The 20,216-nt window shown below is 40.4% G+C and overlaps 1 protein-coding gene across 3 annotated transcripts; it reads right to left on the reverse strand.

The window, feature by feature from the left end:
- Window positions 1-1,498: 1,498 nt before the first annotated feature.
- LOC132240889 (E3 ubiquitin-protein ligase TRIM22-like) lies at window positions 1,499-19,031 on the reverse strand. Of its 3 annotated transcripts, XM_059708699.1 has the most exons (8): window positions 18,911-19,031; window positions 14,898-15,430; window positions 14,230-14,325; window positions 13,411-13,641; window positions 5,744-5,766; window positions 3,195-3,292; window positions 2,883-2,909; window positions 1,499-2,631 (listed from the first exon to the last, which is right to left on the reverse strand). In XM_059708699.1, exons 2-8 carry the CDS (start codon window positions 15,366-15,368, stop codon window positions 2,036-2,038), a joined length of 1,542 nt encoding a protein of 513 aa, XP_059564682.1. In that variant the 5' UTR covers window positions 15,369-15,430; window positions 18,911-19,031; the 3' UTR covers window positions 1,499-2,035. The 3 variants fall into 3 exon arrangements, with proteins under 3 accessions (XP_059564682.1, XP_059564683.1, XP_059564684.1); XM_059708700.1 differs by lacking the exon at window positions 5,744-5,766 and having other exon boundaries at window positions 3,195-3,315; XM_059708701.1 differs by lacking the exons at window positions 1,499-2,631; window positions 2,883-2,909; window positions 3,195-3,292 and adding an exon at window positions 3,340-3,411.
- Between the last annotated feature and the right edge of the window lie 1,185 nt (window positions 19,032-20,216).

Here is a 20,216-nt window from a genome sequence, read left to right on the forward strand (position 1 = left end):
CAGCCTGCTGTTCAGTTGTTTGGTTGCCCCTCATGGCCCCTCTGCCTGCCTGGTAGATGCCAAATGCCCCCCTGCTGGCCTGGTAGCCCCTCACAGCCCCCCCTCCCACCCACCGGCCTGGTCACCCCACACAGCCTGCTGCTCAGTCATTTGGTCGTCCCTTGCTAACCCCCATCGGCCTTGTCACCCCTCTCAGCCTGTTTGGTGATCCATTTGATTGTTTCAGCCCCTGACTCTTTATATATATAAAAATCTTTATATATATATAAAAATCTTTATATATATATAAAAATCTATATATATATATATATAGATAGATTGTTTTACTTGCTCTAGCAACTTTCTACAATATATGTGAAATAAAACTCAGTTCCTAAATTAATCAACCTAATGTCCCACAGCTTATTAGTGGAAGAGCACCCTGGTTATTAAGTATTCAACTTGGTTTTAAACATTACCATGAGCAGCTCCTGCTTCATTAACATCTACATGGATTGAGCACATCAATCACTATCTCTTGGCACCTAATATTTTCCCATGATGTTCCAAGCTCCTGTGTAAATCAACATCTCATGGGTTTTCTCTCCTACCAAACATCCTAGGGAATTTGGCTCCAATCTTTTCTTGGGGAGTGAAGTGCCGAAAAGACACGTGAACTGGAGAAACACATACTCCATTTTAATCTGGTCTCTTCTACTAATTAGCTGTGGGACATTGGGACATATCTCATAATTTTATAAATTTCTTTAAGTCCCTGAAGGAATTTTCTTTTATGACATTTTTCAAAATCAACTTGAATAAATATACCTATGTGTGTATATGTGTGTGTAAGTATAAGTTTGCATCTACATACCTTTCCCAGAATGAGTACTCTCCGTTTAATTCCACTGGGACAAGTTATTACCTCTATATCTTGATTTGGGTTCTGTACAGTAGCTGCCTTAATTTATAATGTGTGCTTCTCCAAGAAAAGTTCCTTTATTATCGTAGGTGAATCTATTCCTCATCAAAGTTTGAAACTGATTTTAAAAGTAAGGGAAATAAAAGGGCATGGCATGGTATATAGGATGTGATCCTCAAATCTATCTTTTCAGCACAAGGACAAACTCTGAACACCAAAAGGCTGTCCCTAATAGGAGTGGCTGTCCCTAGACATGGCTCTCTCTGCTGGACAGATCTTTGGAACTCATATTTTTTCTTTTTCTGACCTATTCCCAATAAAGGGCCTTAAAACAGTTCCAGCCTCCATGTAAAATGTTCTGTAACACAAGACTGGGACTGGAGTAGACTTGATAGCAAAGTTTGGGAACTTGACAAATGAGCTTCAGTGGAATCATTTTCTGTTCCTCTCAAGGGCACACATCCATCGCACGGGACACTGACACAGCTTATACTTTTCTGAGATCATGAGAGCAAACATTTATTATATTGTGCAGAACACTTAAATAGGTGCTTTACATTGGTTGACAGTTTCTCACAAAGATCTTTAAGAGTTAGGTGCAGTTTAAAATCCAATTTTTATTTTATGAGAAGAAACAAAAATAAATCCATCATTACACGCCTTGTAAGAGAATAGACAGGATTTAAACTCAAACACTCTGGACATAAAATGTTCACTCTTGGTACATATATTACATTTGTTCCCTCCTCCTAAACTCTCTGGACAACCTGCTGTATGTTGGGCAACAAATAGATATACACTAAAATACTATTTAGTTGTGGAATGATTATGGATTGTCCTAGAGTCATGGTTAATGTCTCTTCAAGTTAGGGTTAAAGGAAAATGTGGAAAAATGGGAGGGTAGAGGTATTATACTAATACTTTTGATAGGAGGATTTAGATACCTTTTGCTGATAATATAGGAAAGAGTAACTGAGTAAATAAGCTTCTCTTCTAACCCAAGAATCAATAAATGTTCTACAGGAGGGAGACAGCAAGGAAGAGAAGGTCTGAATGGAGCAGTGAACTCAGGTGCAGGAGATGAGTCCCAGGACAAGGGTCGCTACACAGAAGTGAGTGAGGGAAGGAGAATGTTCAGGAGCTCGGTGGGCACAGAGTCATGGGAACTGGGCAGTTCCAAGGATTGAAATAGGGATAAACAGTCTGAGAAAAGTGACATCTCGAGAACTTGTAGATGAGTGACCCATGGTTTGTGACATTAAAAAATGAGACAGTTCTTGCTTCATAGTCTAGGAAAACCCCTACTCGGCGGGGAGGAACAGACATGGAAAGAGTCAAGACCTTGGGATCAGAGGTGGAAGAGTCCTCAAAGGCATTGTACTCAGATGCATTCTGTAACCCTACAACCCAGTAGCCATTTTCAGGTCTGAATCTGGAGTAAGCATTTGGATAATTTGTTTGGGGTTTAAAAACAAACCCAGAGCTTTTCTTTCTATTGAGATTGCTTGTTTTACTGTATACCCCCAGAATCCAGGCAATTTTCCCAGACACGTCAACTTCCCAGTAACATTTCTTAGAAGAGAAATTTTGGCTGCCCCATACATCAAAAGCAGAAAAGTTACATGGGTATACATTCCTAAACATAAGATCATTCCCAACAGTCACTTGTCTCTGATCCTCAGAAACGACAACATTGGAAACATCATTGAACGGATTCAGCGTGAAGTCCACTGTAGGAAAAATTACACAGTCAGGTGAATTAAACATGGTATGTGTCTTGTGACATTTTGAGAGGGGATATGGGAATTGACTGGGAGGAACATGAGTTAATGGGTCAGTGAGGAGTAGATCAGTTAAGAACTGTTGTATGTATGTCTGTGTGGGTTGAACACATGTAATTGAGATCATGGGACTTAAGAGTAAGCACAGCTTCTGAAATGGGATCAGAACATGATGATTTGAAGAACCTGTAATTTCTTACCCCAGTAGCTTTGGACTTCTGCCAGCTCTGAAATGACAAAAGTTTCAATGATGATGTTAGAAGCAAAGGAGGAAACTCTGATAACCTGCCCTTTCTCTTGAGTGGGTGGGGAAGCCTCTCAGGCTGTCAACTGGGGAAGGAGGACACCTGGCCATTCCCATATATATGTGTCCACATCTTCAGCACATGGTCTCTATGTCTTCTTGTGAGGCCTACCTCCTCTCTTTTATCCTCATATAGAAACAACATCCATTCCTCCACATGCTCTGGTACTGTAAGAATCTCACACACCCTTCCTCTGGCTTTCCTCACCTTTAAACACTTGCAGCATCCCATTCAGATCTGGAAATTGGAATTTACTTAGCTTCTTGGAAACAATTTTTGGCTTCTTCAAGGTCCAGATCTCGCTCCTAGATAAGACAAAAATTGATCCCTCACACTTCTTACCTTTTGTCTCTCCAAGACCACTGTCTTTCTCACCTTTCATTCCATTGATGCCTTCTCACTTGAATCCTCTTCAATGAAGAGCCTAAGGGAGGGACAGATGAAAGCCCTGACACTGCAACCAGAAGTGTCTTCACGTCTACCTTTCTATCTACCCTCTGTGTGACCTTGGGAAGAACTTATTCTCAAGAAGCTCATGTTCACCCTACCAAAATGAAATAATAATAATAATAATAATAATAACCTCATGCTCTCCATTTCTTAAAATAATACACTATTAGATGTATTGGTGGTACCTTTAAAAGTTGTTTGGTGCCTCTAGTAAAAAGTATTTCACATATGGAGGAGTCACTGCCATCTCAGTGGTTCCTCCAGGAAGAGGCCAGAGATGAAGGTCCCCAAGCAGATGCTTAGTGGAGAGACTCTAAAACCTGGCTACTGAGAGCTTTTGGTTATTAAGTGGGGGGCTTCTGTATTGAAAGTCTGAAGTGTTTTCTAAGTCTATTAACCCAATACAGATGCTGAGCATAACATACAATCTCACAGTCTCTGGGGAATCATTACAAATATTTGAGAAAGAAGAAGTTAATACATCAAAATTAATAATGGTCTGAATTTCATGTGCTTGATGCTGCCAAGTGTGTATGCAACTTTAGTCAAAGAAAGACACCTTTCCTACAAGTTGCTAATATGTGTAAACAAAAAGAGATTTATTATTGACACCAGGACTAAAGCCATTATTCCCTGAGACTTGTATTTTTCTTTCTTTCTTTCTTTCTTTCTTTCTTTCTTTCTTTCTTTCTTTCTTTCTTTCTTTCTTTCTTTCTTTCTTTCTTTCTTTCTTTCTCTTCAAAAAACATCACCTAGAAAGACCTGTTTCTTCTATTATTAGGGTGAAAAAGAAATATAAAGAAACCATCTTTGTGGAAAATTTGGGGGCCTAGCAGAGAAAGAGGAAAAGATCCTTCCTGTGATAAGACAGGCACCTATTAAGTGTAGAAGCAAGAGACTAAGGTTTGACTAAAATGAGTAAAGTCATGGAATTCGGATACTGTAACCTCTTCTTTCTTTTATAAAATCATTTTTAAATTTTTTAATTACAGTTCACATACAATATTATATTAGTTTTGGTGTACATCCCAGTAATTAGACATTATCAAACTTATTAAGTGATCATCCACCCAAAATATCATACACATATGACACCATACAGAGTTATTAGAATACTATTGAATATATCCCCTGCCTATACTATACTTTACAGCCCCATGACTATTCTTTAACTACTAATTTGTATTTCTAAATACCTTCAGATTTTCACCAGTCCCCCCAACTTCCCTCCCATCTGGCAACTGTCAAAATGTTCTGTGTATCTAAGTGTGTTTCTGTTGTGCTTGTTTGTTTATTTTGATATTTATATTCAATTGTTGATAGATATGCATTTATTGACATTTTATTGTTCATATTTTTTAACCTTTCTTTTTATTTCTTCTTCTTAAACAAGACTCTTTAACATTACATGTAGTACTAGTTTGATGACTATGAATGCATTTAGCTTTTTCTTGTCTGGGAAGCACTTTACCTGTCCTTCAATTCTAAATAATAACTTTGCTGGGTAGAGTAATCTTGGCTGTAGGTCCTTGCTTTCCATCGTTTTGAATATTTCATGGCACTCCCTTTTGGCTTGCAAAATTTCTGTTGAGAAATCAGCTTACAGTCTTATGGGAACCCCCTTATAGGTAACTAACTGCTTTTCTCTTGTTGCTTTTAAGATTCTCATTTCGTCTTTAATCTTTGGCATTTTTTAAATTTAATATATTTTTTATTATTGACAGTTTTACAGATGTCTGCCATTTTTGCACACTTTATCCCCTCTCTACCCATTACAGACTTTCCCCACACTATTGTATGTGTCCATGGGCTATACATATAAGTATGTAAGTTATTTGGTTTATCTCTTCTTGTCTCCCCTTCTCCCCCCTGAGATATGTCAATGTGGTCCAAGTCTCCATGCCTTGGTTCTTATTTTGATGGTCAGTTCATTTTGTTCCTTAGATTTCACAAATAAGTGCTATCATATGATATTTGTCTTGCTCTTATTAGCTTATTTCACTTAGCATATAATCGTTTCCAGGTGGCATTTTAATTAAGATGTGTCTTGGTATAGGCTTCTTTGGATTCATCTTGTTTGGGACTCTTATTTCTAATACTTCTATTATCCCTAACTCTGTGACCTCCCACCACCCAAATTTCATACCATTACAAAGTTTCACCTGTCATCAGCAGGTGAAATAATGTAATACCCAAGTTTCCCACATCTATGATTGTTTAAAATTATGATTTATTCAAGATTACTCTTATAGTTATAATTCTTTCATCACACAAAAAGGATTATGCCTGGTCTCACATACACATACCTTCTTATGGCGTTAATCATATCCTGGGGAGAAGAGAAAAAAAACATAAATCAAGAGTAAGGTTGACATATTTAGAAAATTAAAATGGCTAGTTAAAATTTAATTTGAAAATATCACAAATATGTTTTAGTGAAAACATGAGCTCTACAATATTTAAGATACTCTTCTACTAAAAAATAATGTGTTGCTTATCTGAAATTCAAATTTAACTACACATTCCTTATTTTGGCAACCCTCAAATGAATGATAAGCCCTCCTCTATCTATAAAGTTTTAATCACCTTCTTCCTCATACACTAGCACCCCCTAATATGTCTTGAATAAATAGATGGTCAGAATAAATATATGGTGGGGGGAGATTGAAGAGAAAAGACCCAAAATAACCATCCTAGAGGATTCATGTGAAGATGTTAGAACGGTGTTTCCAAGATCTGGAGATGGAATATATTTAAAAGGCAGAGATGGGAGCAGAGGAGGCCAGGAGTGCAGCCACACCAACACCCAGACTGGACTACACACCACCCTAGACCTGTGCAGGGGGCCACTTGCCAGCTACAATCTGTGTGGGACCACCACTGAGCCCTGGCAATGAGTGGTGCAGTAGCACACTGCAGGCTTCCAGATGTATGCAGTGAGCACTCGCCATAGAGACCTCCCAAACCATGCCTCCTTGCTGGTGTTCCCTGACCCCACACTGTGAGTGCAAGACAAGGGAACCCTGCACCCCAGCCCCACTTAGACCCCATGTTTTCATTGCTGTTGCAACCCAGAGCCACCAGGCGTGTGCCCTGCCTGGGCCCCAGGATCATGATGCTGGGGCAACATGGAGACACCTGGCATGCCAAGCCCTGGGTCACAGGACCACCTTGCCAGAGCGAGCTGGAACCACCTGGCACCCGATCCAGGCCCCAGAACTGCACTGCAAGTGAGCTGCCAGAGGAACTAGGGCACCACCCTGCCACTGTTGCTAGGTCTTCATAGTGAACTGCATGCCAGAGGGATCTGGATCGTCACAGAGACTCGCACACAAGAGGAACTGTGCACATACCCCTGCCTACTTCAAGCATCTGCAGCAGACAGCAGAGGGGTCAGATCTATGGGAGAAGGGAGTACAACTCAAAGCAAAGACAATAAAGGTGAAGACTCATGGCAGATCCATTCTCTGAGCTAAGGAGTCCCATACTATTGAACTGCTAGGGGCTTCAACCTCTCAGACCCCAGGGCCAGAAAGAGACAGCAAAGTGGGGAGACAAAGATACAATCCCCAAAGGAAAGAAAAGGTGGAATCTCCATAAAAAGAAATGAATGAAATGGAGGCCAGCAATATGTCATGGAAAGAATTCAGATTGATGATTATAAAGATGCTCAACTGTCTGGATGAGAAATTCATCAACATTTGTAAGAATTAAGTAGAAATAAAGAATGACATATCTGCAATAAGGACACAATGGAAGGGTTCAACAGTAGACCAGCAGAAGTAGAGGACTCAATCAGTGAGTTAGAAGACAAGGTCAATAAAAACACCCCATCTGAACAGCAATTGGAAAAAAATCAAAAAGCAGGAGAGAAAAAGGGAGCTTTGGAACAACATGAAACAAAGCAAACTCTGCAAAATAGGGGTGTCAGAAGGACAAGAATCAGAACAAGGAATAGAAAACCTATTGGAAGAAATAATGACAGAAAATTTCCCTGACTTGTGGAAGAAAAAAGTCACACAAGCACAGAGAGTCCCAAACAAGATGAACCCAAAAAGACCCACACCAAGACACAATGTAATTACAATGGCAAATGTTAATGACAATGAAAGCATCTTAAGGGCTGCAAGAGAGAGACAGAATGTTACCTACAATGGATCTCCCACTAGACTATAAAATTATTTCTCAACAGAAACACATCAGGCCATAAGGGAATGGAATGTGGTATACAAAGTGATGCAAAACAAGGGACTGAATCCAAGAATACTCTATCCAGCAAGGCTATTATTCAAAATTGGAGGTGAAATTAGGATCTTCACAGGCAAGAAAAGGCTAAGGGAGTTTATTATCACCAAGCCAGCAACACAAGAAATGCTAAAGAGACTATTGTAAAAAGAAGAAATATAAAGGTAAGAAGGAATACAGGCATAAAGAATTAAAAGATGGCACTAAACAAGCACCTATCAATGATAACCTTAAATGTAAATGGATTAAATTCCCCAATTAAAAGACATGGGGTATCTTAATATATAAGAAAAAAATGACCCATATTTATATACTGTCTACAAGAGACTCACTGCAGAATAAAGGACTCACACAGACAGAAAGTGAATGGATGGAAAAATCTTTCAGGCAAATGGAAAAAAAAAATCTGGGGGAGAAATACTTATATCTGACAAAATAGACCTCAAAGTGGAGGCTATAATAAGAAATAAGGAAGGCTATTTCATAATACTAAAGAGATCGATTTAACAAGAGGATATAATTCTGGTAAACATTTATGCACTTAATATAGGAGCACCCGAATACATAAAAATACTTCTAGGAGATATCAAGGGAGAGATCTAACAATAGAATCATAGTAGGGGACTTGAATACCATATATACATCACTGAACAAATCTTTTAGACAAAAATCAACAAAGAAACAGCAATTGTAAACAACTCACTAGATCAGATGGAACTAACTGATATCTTCAGAAAATTTCACCACAAAGCCATGTAATATACATTCTTCTCAAGTGAACATGGGCCATTTTCAACGATAAACCACATATTAGAACACAGGAGAAGTCTCTACAAATTCAAGAAGATTGAAAACATATCAAGCATTTTCTCAGTTCACAGTGGCATAAAATTAGAAATAAACTACAGTAAAAACAATAAAAAACAATCAAACACTTGGAGCCTAAATAGCATTCTATTAAACAATGATTGGTTACCAAAGAGATCAAAGAAACAATCCTGAGAAAAAAAGAACAAAGTTGGAAGGATCACAATACCAGACATCAAATTATATTACAAAGCCACTGTTCTCAAAACAGCCTGGTACTGGCACAAGAGCAGACATATAGACCAATGAAACAAAATGGAGAAACCAGAAATTGGCCCAAACCATTATGCTCAATTAATATTTGACAAAGGAGGCAAGAGCATACAATGGAGCCAAGGCAGTCTCTTCAATAAATGGTGTTGGGAAAATTGGACAGACACATGCAAAAAAAATAAAACTTGACCACCAACTTACACCATATAAAAAAATAAACTCAAAGTGGATAAATGACTTAAATGTAAGATGGGAAAGCATAAAAATCTTAAAAGAATCCATAGACAGCAAAATATCAGAGATATCTCATAGCAATGTTTACTGATGCATCTCCTAGGATAATGGAAACTAAGAAGAAAATAAATTAGACTACCTCAAAATAAAAAACTTCTGCACAGCAAAAGAAACCATCATCAAAATAACAAGAGAGCCCATTGCATGGGAGAACATTTTTGCCAATGTTACATCTGATAAGGGTTTAATCTCTAAGATTTATAAGGAAGTCATACCACATAACAAAAGATAAATAATCCAATTTAAAACAAAATGGGCAAAGGACCTAAATTGACACTTCTCAAAAGTGAATGTACAGAAGGTCAAAGGCATATAAAAAAATTCCCAACCCTAGCTGGTTTTGCTCAGTGGATAGAGCATCAGCCTGCAGACTCAAGGGTCCCAGGTTCAATTCCGGTCAAGGGCATGTACCTTGTTTGCGGGTACATCCCCAGTAGGGGGTGTGCAGGAGGCAGCTGATTGATGTTTCTCTCTCATCGATGTTTCTGACTCTCTATCTTTCTCCCTTCCTCTCTGTAAAAAATCAATAAAATATATATTTTTTAAAAAAAGCCCAAAGTCACTAATCAAAACAACAATGAGGTACCACCTCACACTTGTCAGAATGGCTATCATCAACAAATCAACAAACTACAAGTGCTGGGGAAGATGTGGAGAAAAAGGAACCCTCCTGGTGAGAATGCAGACTGGTGCAGCCTATGCAGAAAACAGTATTGAGCTTTCTCAAAAAATTAAAAATGGAACTCCCATTTGACCCAGTAATCCCATTTCTAGGAACATATCCCAAGAAATCAGAAACACCAATCAGAACGAATATATGTATCCCTATATTCATAGCTGTGCTATTTACAACAGCTAAGATTTGGAAACAGATTAAGTGCCCATCAGCAGATGAGTGGATTAAAAGCCTGTGGTACTTCTACACATTGGAATACTACACTGCTGTAAAAAAGAAAGAACTCTTACTATTTGCAACAGCATGGATAGACCTGGAGAGCATTATGCTAAGTGAAATAAGCCAGTCAGAGAAAAATAAGTATCACATGATTTCACTCATTTGTGGAATATAATGAACAACATAAACTGATGAATAAAAATAAATCCAGCCCTAACCGATTTGGCTCAGTAGATAGAGCATCGGCCTGTGAACTGAAGGGTCCCAGGTTCAATTCTGGTCAAGGGCATGTACCTTGGTTGCGGGCACATCCCCAGCAGGGGATGTGCAGGAGGCAGCTGATCAATGTTTCTCTCCCATCGATGTTTCTAACTCTCTATCCCTCTCCCTTCCTTTCTGTAAAAAAAATCAGTAAAATATATTTAAAATAAATAAATAAATCCAGAAACATAGAATCATTGAACAGACCATCACACCTCAGAGGAAAGGCAGGGAAGGGCGGGTGGGGGGTGGTGGGGGGAAGATCAACCAAAGAACTTGCATGCATTTAAGCATAACCAATGGACACAGACAGTGGGGTGTGAAGGCCTGGGCTTGGGGGGTCGGGGGAGGCTGGGAGAGGACAATGGGGGAAAAGGGGACATATGTAATAATTCCAACAATAAATAGTTAAATAAAAAGTAAAAAGCAGGAAGGAGGCCTACTATTTCTTTAAAAATATTCATGAGAACACCCCCTTAATTCATTATGATTTTATGTATTCTAGTGACAAAGGGAAATCTATTTTGTAGACATCATTCCACCCTCTGCAGAATCAAAGATGAATAATTAATAATTCCATTTCTTAGAATGGGTATTTTATTTTGTTCTAGGAACAAGCAAACTAGCACATCAAGCAAATGTTTTTTCTCCGGCCTCCCTCTACTCACTCTATGTACATTCTACGCACTACCCCAAAGGAATCTCATCAATGTGTAAGTGTGAAATAAGCCACAGAAACCAGCAGCAGAGAAAGTCTAAAACGTAATTGACTGATTCCCAGATATTTATGTCCCATTTTCCAGAATGGTATTAATATCCACTTCATCACTGTCTTAAAAAGTATATCTTACCCTGAAGTCCAATATTGTTTAAGCCAATCCAGTCCATATGCTAAGCCTCTTTTAGCCATCTTCTCTTCCCCATCATAATATTATTTGCCTTATTTCTTTGAACATAAATTCGCCAACATATTTGGTTTCCCCCTTTAGTCTAAACCAGCTGTGGGCAAACTACAGCCCACAGGCCGGATCCGGCCCATTTGAAATGAATAAAACTAAAAAAGAAAAAGACCGTGCCCTTTTATGTAATGATGTTTACTTTGAATTTATATTAGTTCACACAAACACTCCATCCATGCTTTTGTTCCGGCCCTCCGGTCCAGTTTAAGAACCCATTGTGGCCCTCGAGTCAAAAAGTTTGCCCACCCCTTAAACTCTTTCATATCAGCAAAGCCTTGGCCTATAGTTGGCTATACTCCCTCAAAAAAATTTTACTGTCTGTATTGTTTTTCATTGTTATTGTTTATAACAAAAGCCCAGCTAAAACTGGCTTAAATTTAAAAGAAAAAAAGAGAAACTCAGGGGGCAAGCAGAACTTTTGCATTAGCTAGATTTCTAGGAAAAATCTTATCAGAATCAGTTCTTTCTCAAAATTCTATTTTCTACTTGCTTATATGAACTTTCCCTTCATTCTCTATCTGGTATCAATTTGAACATCCTGGTTTAAATGATAATCCCTAATATATCACCTAGAGGGAAAGAAAATTGTTCTTTCTAGTCATTACAATAAAATTCTAAGGCATACAAATCATTGCCCTGAATGGGTCAGGTGCATATCTTAAAATAATCACTGCATCTTTGGTAAACCTATAGAAATTAAATATGCTGATTTACCTAGAACTGAGAAACATATACATCCTTGGTGCTAGTACTACTGATTGTATCAACTCTAACCAACTACATGAACTGGAATTACTCAAAAAGTAATTCAAAAGGTGGTTACCCCCCCCCCCCCCCGCCAAAAAAAAAAAATAATTGAATGTCATTGGACAAACAACTGTCCCATACTGTCCATTTTTTAGCTGACTGCCATTTCCTCACTCTATAAAAATCACATCAGGCTTTTAATAAAAATTAAAAATATACACAACAATTTTAATGGACCTAGGACAATGTTTCTGGCCCAGGTAATTGCAATGGGGTCTGCCTTGTAGTTTGTTGTGGATGAGCAGCATCTCTGGCTTCTACCCACTAGATGGCAGTAGAATTCTCCCAATCTCTGGGACAGAAGAGCTTTAGTCTCCTGAGAGATCTACTAACATAAAATAGAATTGTTTTGAAATGGAATTGAATAGAATGTTTTGAAATGGAACTCAATAGAATTGTTTCACTATTTTTCAAACAATTTTTTTGGGGGGGGGAGAGTTAGAAAATTACCCTATCCAATTTCAAATTTTTCTATGAAGCCACAGTAAAAAATACATTTAGAATATCAGTGCAAAAATATAGACATTCATATAAAAGACAATCCAAAAATATAATAGAGAAAATTGATCTTTCACAAAGGTGCCAAAATAATTCCCTGGAAGAAGGGAGAAATTTTTTTCAAAAATGTTGAACTTATTTGTGCACAGATTAACAATTCAGTGTACTTACTAAAAATCTTTGAGTTGTATACTTAGAAAGGGTGGATTTTTTAAATGTAATTCATACTTCAAAAGTAAGTTTTTTGAGGAAGAAGTAAAGATCCAGCAGATGGGAATTGGTTGCTTGAGTATTGGAACCAAAGTTAAGAAATTCTTGTTCAGCTAGCAAAACAGAACGGCAAGACGTCAAGCAGAGAAAATCTGAAATTTCCTCAATTTCCCAATATGTTTCATAGCTAAGAGTAGTCCTGCAGCTAATTCCACGGGAAAGAATAACATTAATACCAGGTGCAATCCCTTTATCAAATTGCTATATTTACCCCATCCTTTTCTAGGCAGCACAAAGACACACACATACATACATACACACGCACAAGCACACACACACAATCATATATTCTCATCCCTCACACAGGTATCACATTTCCTACCCCTTAACAAAACAACAAAACCTAACATAAAGAGAGATATGAGTTGCTTGACTAAGCTTAGTGAAGAAATGCCTTATAAATGCTACACGATAATAGAATACAATAAGAAATTCTCTCTCAAACTTTTGCACAGCACTTTATAAAATAATAATGTGAGTTTCCCTTGTCATTTGTACATTGAATTTTCCCAATGACTCATGAAATGAATGACAGAGAAGGAGCACGGAGGGGTCAAAGGAACCTTTCAATAAGGAAGAACGTGCAGGGACCCAGAGGGGAAGGAAACCTAATCTCTATAATTCCCCCAAATCTCATATATAGGATCTCCATCCCAAGTCCTACCTGCAGCCTGTCCATTGATGATTCACACATATGATGTTGGAGATCTGAAATGAGCTCTCTCGTGTACTGCCTCTGCTGGACCACCTGGTCTTTAGCCACTGCCAAGTTATCCAGCACATGCACTTCATTGTCATCCAGCTTTTGCAGCTCCCTTTTCTCTTCTTTGTCCAGGACGTCTCTCATTTCCTCAAACCCTTCTACAATCCTCTCTCTCTCAGTCTGCATACGATTCTTTAGGGATGGGAAGAAAAAGAGGCAGTCAGAATGCCTAGCTGAGGACCTACTTTTCATGGGCCTTGGAAAGCCAATACAATATTTTCCTCAGGCACTTAGAAGGTAAAAGGAAGTGAGCCATTCCTAAAACAGGCATTTTTTTTCCTACTATTTTCCTTGAGCTGTTCCCAAAGTAATTCATTCAAGTCTGCTTTCTCATGACCCACCAGGAAATACATGCGCTACCTGGATGAGGCCTGAATAACAATACCACACTTTATATGGAACTCCTCCACCCACATCTCCAAAATAGGGAATCCTGGGCCTTCCTTAACATTTCTTCTGGAAGTATCGGAACCTCAAACTTGATTATAGAAATGGGACATGGCTGCATGAATCACTTTCCCATTGGTCCTCTCTATGTCTTTGCCTCCAAATAGTTGCTTTCACTTGGGAGTGTCTACTCTGTAATTCCCAGCCCTCAATGGGAAAGGAATTGAATGAGGACTAAGCACAAGTCTTCTGGACTCATCAAGTCTGAGGTAACAAGGAGCAAGAGGCCCATTTTGATGTTTCAGAACTGCCTCAGGAATAATGTCTTTTTACCTTCCAGGTATCTCTCTCTTCATTGATGACAGTTTCCAACCTCTCAGCTTCCTGCTCCTCCTTCATCAGCCTGTCCACAGCCACCTGGAGTTTCTCCTGTGAGAAAGGAACCACCAAAGTCAAGCTATGAGCTTCCTCAGCACCTGGCAAGCGAATAAATGGAGAAATCAGGGTCATCTCAGAAGAGACTAGAATTTCAGAGCTGAAGCTAGGAATTAGAACTGAGAATGCAGACAGAAATCTGAGGAAGCATGTGTGTTCTTTATCCCAGAGTGATGCAAGTTTCCATCTCTGTATCAAGTAGTTTGGATTTCTCTTTTCCTAAAGAAAGAACTGATCCTGCAGCAAGCAAAGTACTTTTTTCCTCAAAAACCCTCTTCCCAGATCTAACCAACCATGTTCCTAAAAATCCCATCTGTTCATGGGGGCAATCAGAACTTATCTTGAGAAGTAACTCTCACTCGTACAACTTCTCTCTGATATGCATATTATTGAAGAAAATGAATGAATGCACAACAATGTCCCTCAGGCCTCAGAAGCTAAGCCAAGGTTATCAAAGAAAATGTAGCACTCAGTTCTATGATGACAAGGGAAAGAAATAGGATTAAACAGTAAAGATTTCACTTCGGATAACATTCTGCCCAATGTTTCCACACTCTGGGGCCTACCTGACATTCCTTGACCACCTCCTCCACGAGGGATATTTGGTGACCTGGGTGCTCCTGGACACAATGGCTGCAAATGGCCTTCCCATCCTCCTTACAGAAGAGATGGCAATTTTCCCCATGTTGCTCACAGAGACCATGTTGCTCACAGAGACCATGTTGCTCACAGAGACCATGTTGCTCACAGAGATCACTCCTCTGCTGCTGGTGTGACCACATGTTGACTTCTCTGATTTTCTTCACTATGTTGTCCAACTCCTTATTAGGCATGAGGTGCCAAGGGTCGTATGTGCTCTGGCACACAGGACAGCGACATTGCCCTCCAAAGAAGCTCTCTGACTCATTTGCAGCGATGCAGAGTTGGCAGAAGTTGTGGCCACAGTGCAGGCTCATGGGTTCTGTCAGGAGCTGCTGGCAGATGCGGCAGATCACCTCCTCGTTTATGCTCCCTTGTGATGAAAAATCCATTGCCATGCTCTCCTGCTTCTTCCTGTCCTGACTCCAGAGGCTCTTCTTGCTCACAGACTCCTGCAAGACTGGGAATATTGAAGGGGGCAGGATAAGAAAGGCAGGAAGAGAAAGGATACTGATTGTGCAAACATTTAGAACAGAACAAAACTTTAATATTCAGTAAGAAAGGAAAAGAGACAGAGAAGAAGAGTAGTCAGTGACAGAATGAAAAAGTCCCTTTGTAATAATTTCAAACACTTTATCTTAGTTTATGTCACATGACAAATTTCATCCGATCAAGGCAGTGATTGCTATTTTCTCTTCTTCTACTGAATAGAGAATAACTTGAGGCCCTTCCTACGAGAGCTTTATGTTACCCATCCATTATTCTTGTCTATTACTTCTCACCTGCAAACACATCCAACAGGTTAGATACAGTAACCCCACTGCAGCCCCCTGGCCTTTTACACTTGCATGACTTACTTTATTTGAACAGTTTTATTGAGGTATATTTACATTGCTTGCATTCATTTTAAGAGTACAAATGTTTCTACTACATTTATTAAACAGAATAACTATCACCACAATCTAATTTTAGAACATTTCTATTGCTTGAAAACAAGCTTAATGCCATTAGCAGTCACCCCCATTCTGACCCCGAGCCTTAGGCTACCATTAATCTCCCTTGTGTTTTTACAAATTTACTTTTTCTTATTAATTCATAACAGAAAAAATATAATATACTAGAGGCCCAGTGCACAAAATTTGTGCACAGGGGTGGGGGTGGGAGTATCCCTCAGCCCAACCTGCGCCCTCTTGCAATCCAGGACCCCTTTGGTAGGGTCCCTAGGCCTGGCTGGCAATCAGGGCCTATTAGGGCTTTCCTTCCCCTGGCTGCCAGCAGACGGCCCACGCCTGCCACTGCCACTGCCTGCCATCTGTGCTGCATTGCCCCCCCTGTCCCCACCACTGGTCACCTCCCTTTGCAGGTGACAGGTGTGGGGTGCGATCTTTTGGCTGGCCTGGGCTTCCCTCTGTGGGGCGATCACTGGCCAGCCCTGCACACCCACCACAGCATCACTAGCTGGTGGCCTGGGCCTCCCTCTGTGGGCAATCGATCGCGGGGCCCCCAGATCGATTGCCCCCAGAGGGAGGCCACCTGCTGCGGTGCCACCAGCTGGATGGCCTGGGCCTCCCTCTGCTGGGCAATCGTGGGGCAATGGCGGGGCCCCCTGGCCAATCGCATCGCACCTGCCTTGGCTGGCCTGGTGCCAGTGTGTGTCATAGTGTGGTCATCCAGAAGGTCATCTGGATGGTCATTCTGCTGTCTGGTCATTCGGTTGATTTGCATATTACGCTTTTATTATTGTAGATGATCCTTTGAGTCTGAATTCTCTCACTTCACAGGCAGTCATTGAGGTTCATCTCTCCTGCCTTTCTTTCCCATAATAAAAATAAAAACCCACTGCTGCCCTTCAGATTTTATACTTGCTTATCTCTGAATGGAATGATCTCCCTGATGTCAGCATGGCTCCTTCTTATGTTTTATTCTGTCTTCCACCTCACATGCCTCTTATCAGAATGACCTGCTCTAACTTATCTATTATAAACTGCCAATACTATTGCTTGCTGTACCCTTAATATATTTTTCTTATTTTTACTACCTAGTGTATAACATATTTCTTTTGTCCACTGATGTACTCAGTACCTATAAGAGTGCATCACACAAGAACAAGAACACAATGTTTGGTGAATATATAAAACTAGAAGTTCCCCACTCCCCATCTCTCCATAGACAGACATTTTTCTTATCAGCTTTCATCTTTATTCCCATTAATTAGCAGTTCCCCAATACCTGAGAAGTGTTTACCTGCTAGCACTCCTGTCTCACACAGAGCCTTCCCATACCCTCCAACTCATTCCCCCAAAGACACCTTCAGAAACATCAAAGACATAATACAGAGGGCATTTCATCACTAACCACTTTATAACCAGTTATAATTTAGAAATCACTTTGGCCCTTTTATTTCTTATATATGTATTTTGATAAGAGTACTCCCTTCTTGGATTTAGAAGTACAAATTGGTAGCCACAAAATAGTCATGGAAATATAAAATTACAGCATAGGGCCTATAGTCAATAATATTTTAATAATTATGTATGATACAGGTGGGTACGATTAGGGGGAAAACACTTTTTTAATATATATGATTGTCTAAACAAGGCTCCACCTCACAGGTTAGATGCTGTACACCAGAAAGTAATACAAAATGATATCGAATATCAACTGTAATTGAAAAATAATAAAGAAAGATAAATAAATTTAAAGAATAAAAAGTGTTCTTTTTCCTTCAAAATGTGAAAATAAAATAAATGACTTACAGAGGTCAAGGTCATTTTTAAAATAGGTAGAATTGTTGAGAAACATACTGCCCTCAATATTGCCATTGATTGTTCTCTCCACTACGGCACAGATTTAAAAAGACAAAAACAAATAGAGGGAGAGGTTGCAAGAAATAGATTATAACCAATACTATTGGGATGCACTGAGGTAACAGTGAGATGTGGCTCTCAGTGGAGAGAAAATTCCCTGTTCTTGAACCTCCAGAGAGACAAGTGACCACATGGGAGCTACAGAGATGGGCAGCAATCTGATCACCCATCCTCTCTCATCAGCTTGCCAAAGGACTGTCCATTTATCAGGAAGGTTGTGAACACTTCCCAGAAGTTGCCAAGACAAGAGTAAAAGAATCAGATCATGGGAAGGGGCAGCAGGTGTCATGTCTAGTCTGAAAGGTGGCAAGAAAAAGCCCCTGAAACAGCCCATGAAGCAGGCCAAGGAGATGGATGAGGAAGTTATGTCATTTGAGCAGAAGGAAAAAAAGAGTGTAAGAAACTTGAGGAAGTGAAAGCAAAGGCCAAGGGGAAGCGCCCCCAGGACACTTGCGTAATTAAGAAATCTGGCCGGAAATTAGCTGTTCCTTGTAACTGGGACAATGTTGATCCTAAATTCCATTCCTGTTTTAACATCGGAATTCTTTGTCATAATGTCTGTTGCCACCTGTAGCTAGATGAAGCTTGTTGTCTGCAAGCTTGCTGTACTTTTAAGAAAAAGCTTTTATTTTAAAAAATAATGATAATTTAACAAAAGAGTAAGAGGACCAGTTTCAAGAGATCCCATCCTTTCCCACATGCATCCTGACAAGGGCTCTCACTCCGCTGGCCTCACCAGGGCTTTACGAAAAGGGAGAACAGAGCACCATCTCACAGGTTTCACTGGAGAATAGAAGGAAGAGATTTTCTGTCTGGGAAAAAAAGTATTCTGGATCACTTTGGCAAGGTAGAGAGTCAAAAATACAGAATAAGAAGAAAACTCAGCCTGGAGAAATAATAGTCCCTCCCAGAAAAAAATAAGACTCTGCTCTTTTAAACCTCCCTTCTTTAAAAATCACTCTTCCCCCAGACGCAGTGTTTCTCTTTTCTGCCACCTCAGCAGAGACACCCACAAGCAGAGCAGCTGCAGAACCACCAGTCAGTCTGCTCCCCCAAGAAACTGCCCCACTTACTTTCAGGAGCCTTAACTCAGTGGAGAAGATCAAGTGTAGGTCTGGTCAAGATTCACTCATCAATTCAGAAATGAGTTCTCCACAGAGGAGTGTCTCCACACAACAGGAGTGAGAAATGAAAGTTAAATTCATAGGCGTGGAAATGAAACTAAAAAAGAACAGAAACTTAAGAACAATAACAATGGGGCGCCACCATGTGGAACATTTGGGAAAGTTAATGCTGCAGTATGTTAGGACCTACACCAGCTTGGCCCTCAATCACTGTGTTTTTATCCCTTTCTCAGATTATTCTAGTAAGAATATTTGAATAAGAGGAATGTGAAATCCAATTATACATTCTCAGAATTTCAATCCAATTCTACACATACCAGTTAATTTATCCTATATTCATGTACTAAACTACTTACTATGGATAAAATCATCATCCACACGGTCTGAGTACCTGCACTTTGTAATGCAAAGTCTGATGGGGAAGATAATCAGTGATAGAGCTCAGTTCATTTGAGCTGAGAGGTAGCAGCTGTTATCTATATACTAGGGGCCCAGTGAATGAATTCATGCACCTTGAAAGGAACTGTGGGCTGTGAGGCAGGGGTGAGCACAGAGGCAGGTCCCAGCCCATCCTCTGTGATCCCTGCTCAGCCCCTCCTGCTGCGGCCCCCGGTCCCCTGTCTGCCAACAGCCCCACTCCTGCTGCCGCCGCTCCTATGCACGAACAGTGCCTGCCCCACTCACACCCGCTGATGGCGTGGAGCAGGTGGGGCCAGCACTGTCAGCAGGTGCGAGTGGCGGCTGCTGCCCCAATCACCCCTTGGTTGTTTGGTTTTAAAACCCTAATATGCAAATAGACCAAACAGCAGAACAACCAAACAACAAAACAACTGGTCACTATGATGTGTGCTGACCACCAGGGGGCACACGTGGAACATGGCAGGCATCAGCTGTGGCAGGATGGTGGAGCAGGTGAGCGAGGACACCAGACCAAGGCAGGGCGCCGGTCACTGTCATCGGGGCAAGCCTCTGGTGATTACTGAAAATTCTTTGCTCCAGTGTGCCATGGTTCTGCCCAGGGCTCTCACCCGCTGCAGACACCAGAGCTGCTTCCCTCACCCACTGCCAGCACCCTGCGCTGGCCCTGATCACTCGATCACTAGGCTCTGTAGGCTGCAAGTGGTGGCTGCTGGCCCTGCTCACCCCTCAGGGCTTCCCCACCTCCACTTGCTCCTGAGGGGCAATCAGGGCAGCAGCCGCCGCTCGCATCCACTGTGAGAGCTGGCCCCAATCATTCCATGCCATCAGCGGGTGC

Source organism: Myotis daubentonii, chromosome 9, assembly GCF_963259705.1.
Source record: "Myotis daubentonii chromosome 9, mMyoDau2.1, whole genome shotgun sequence".
NCBI classification, from domain to species: domain Eukaryota; kingdom Metazoa; phylum Chordata; class Mammalia; order Chiroptera; family Vespertilionidae; genus Myotis; species Myotis daubentonii.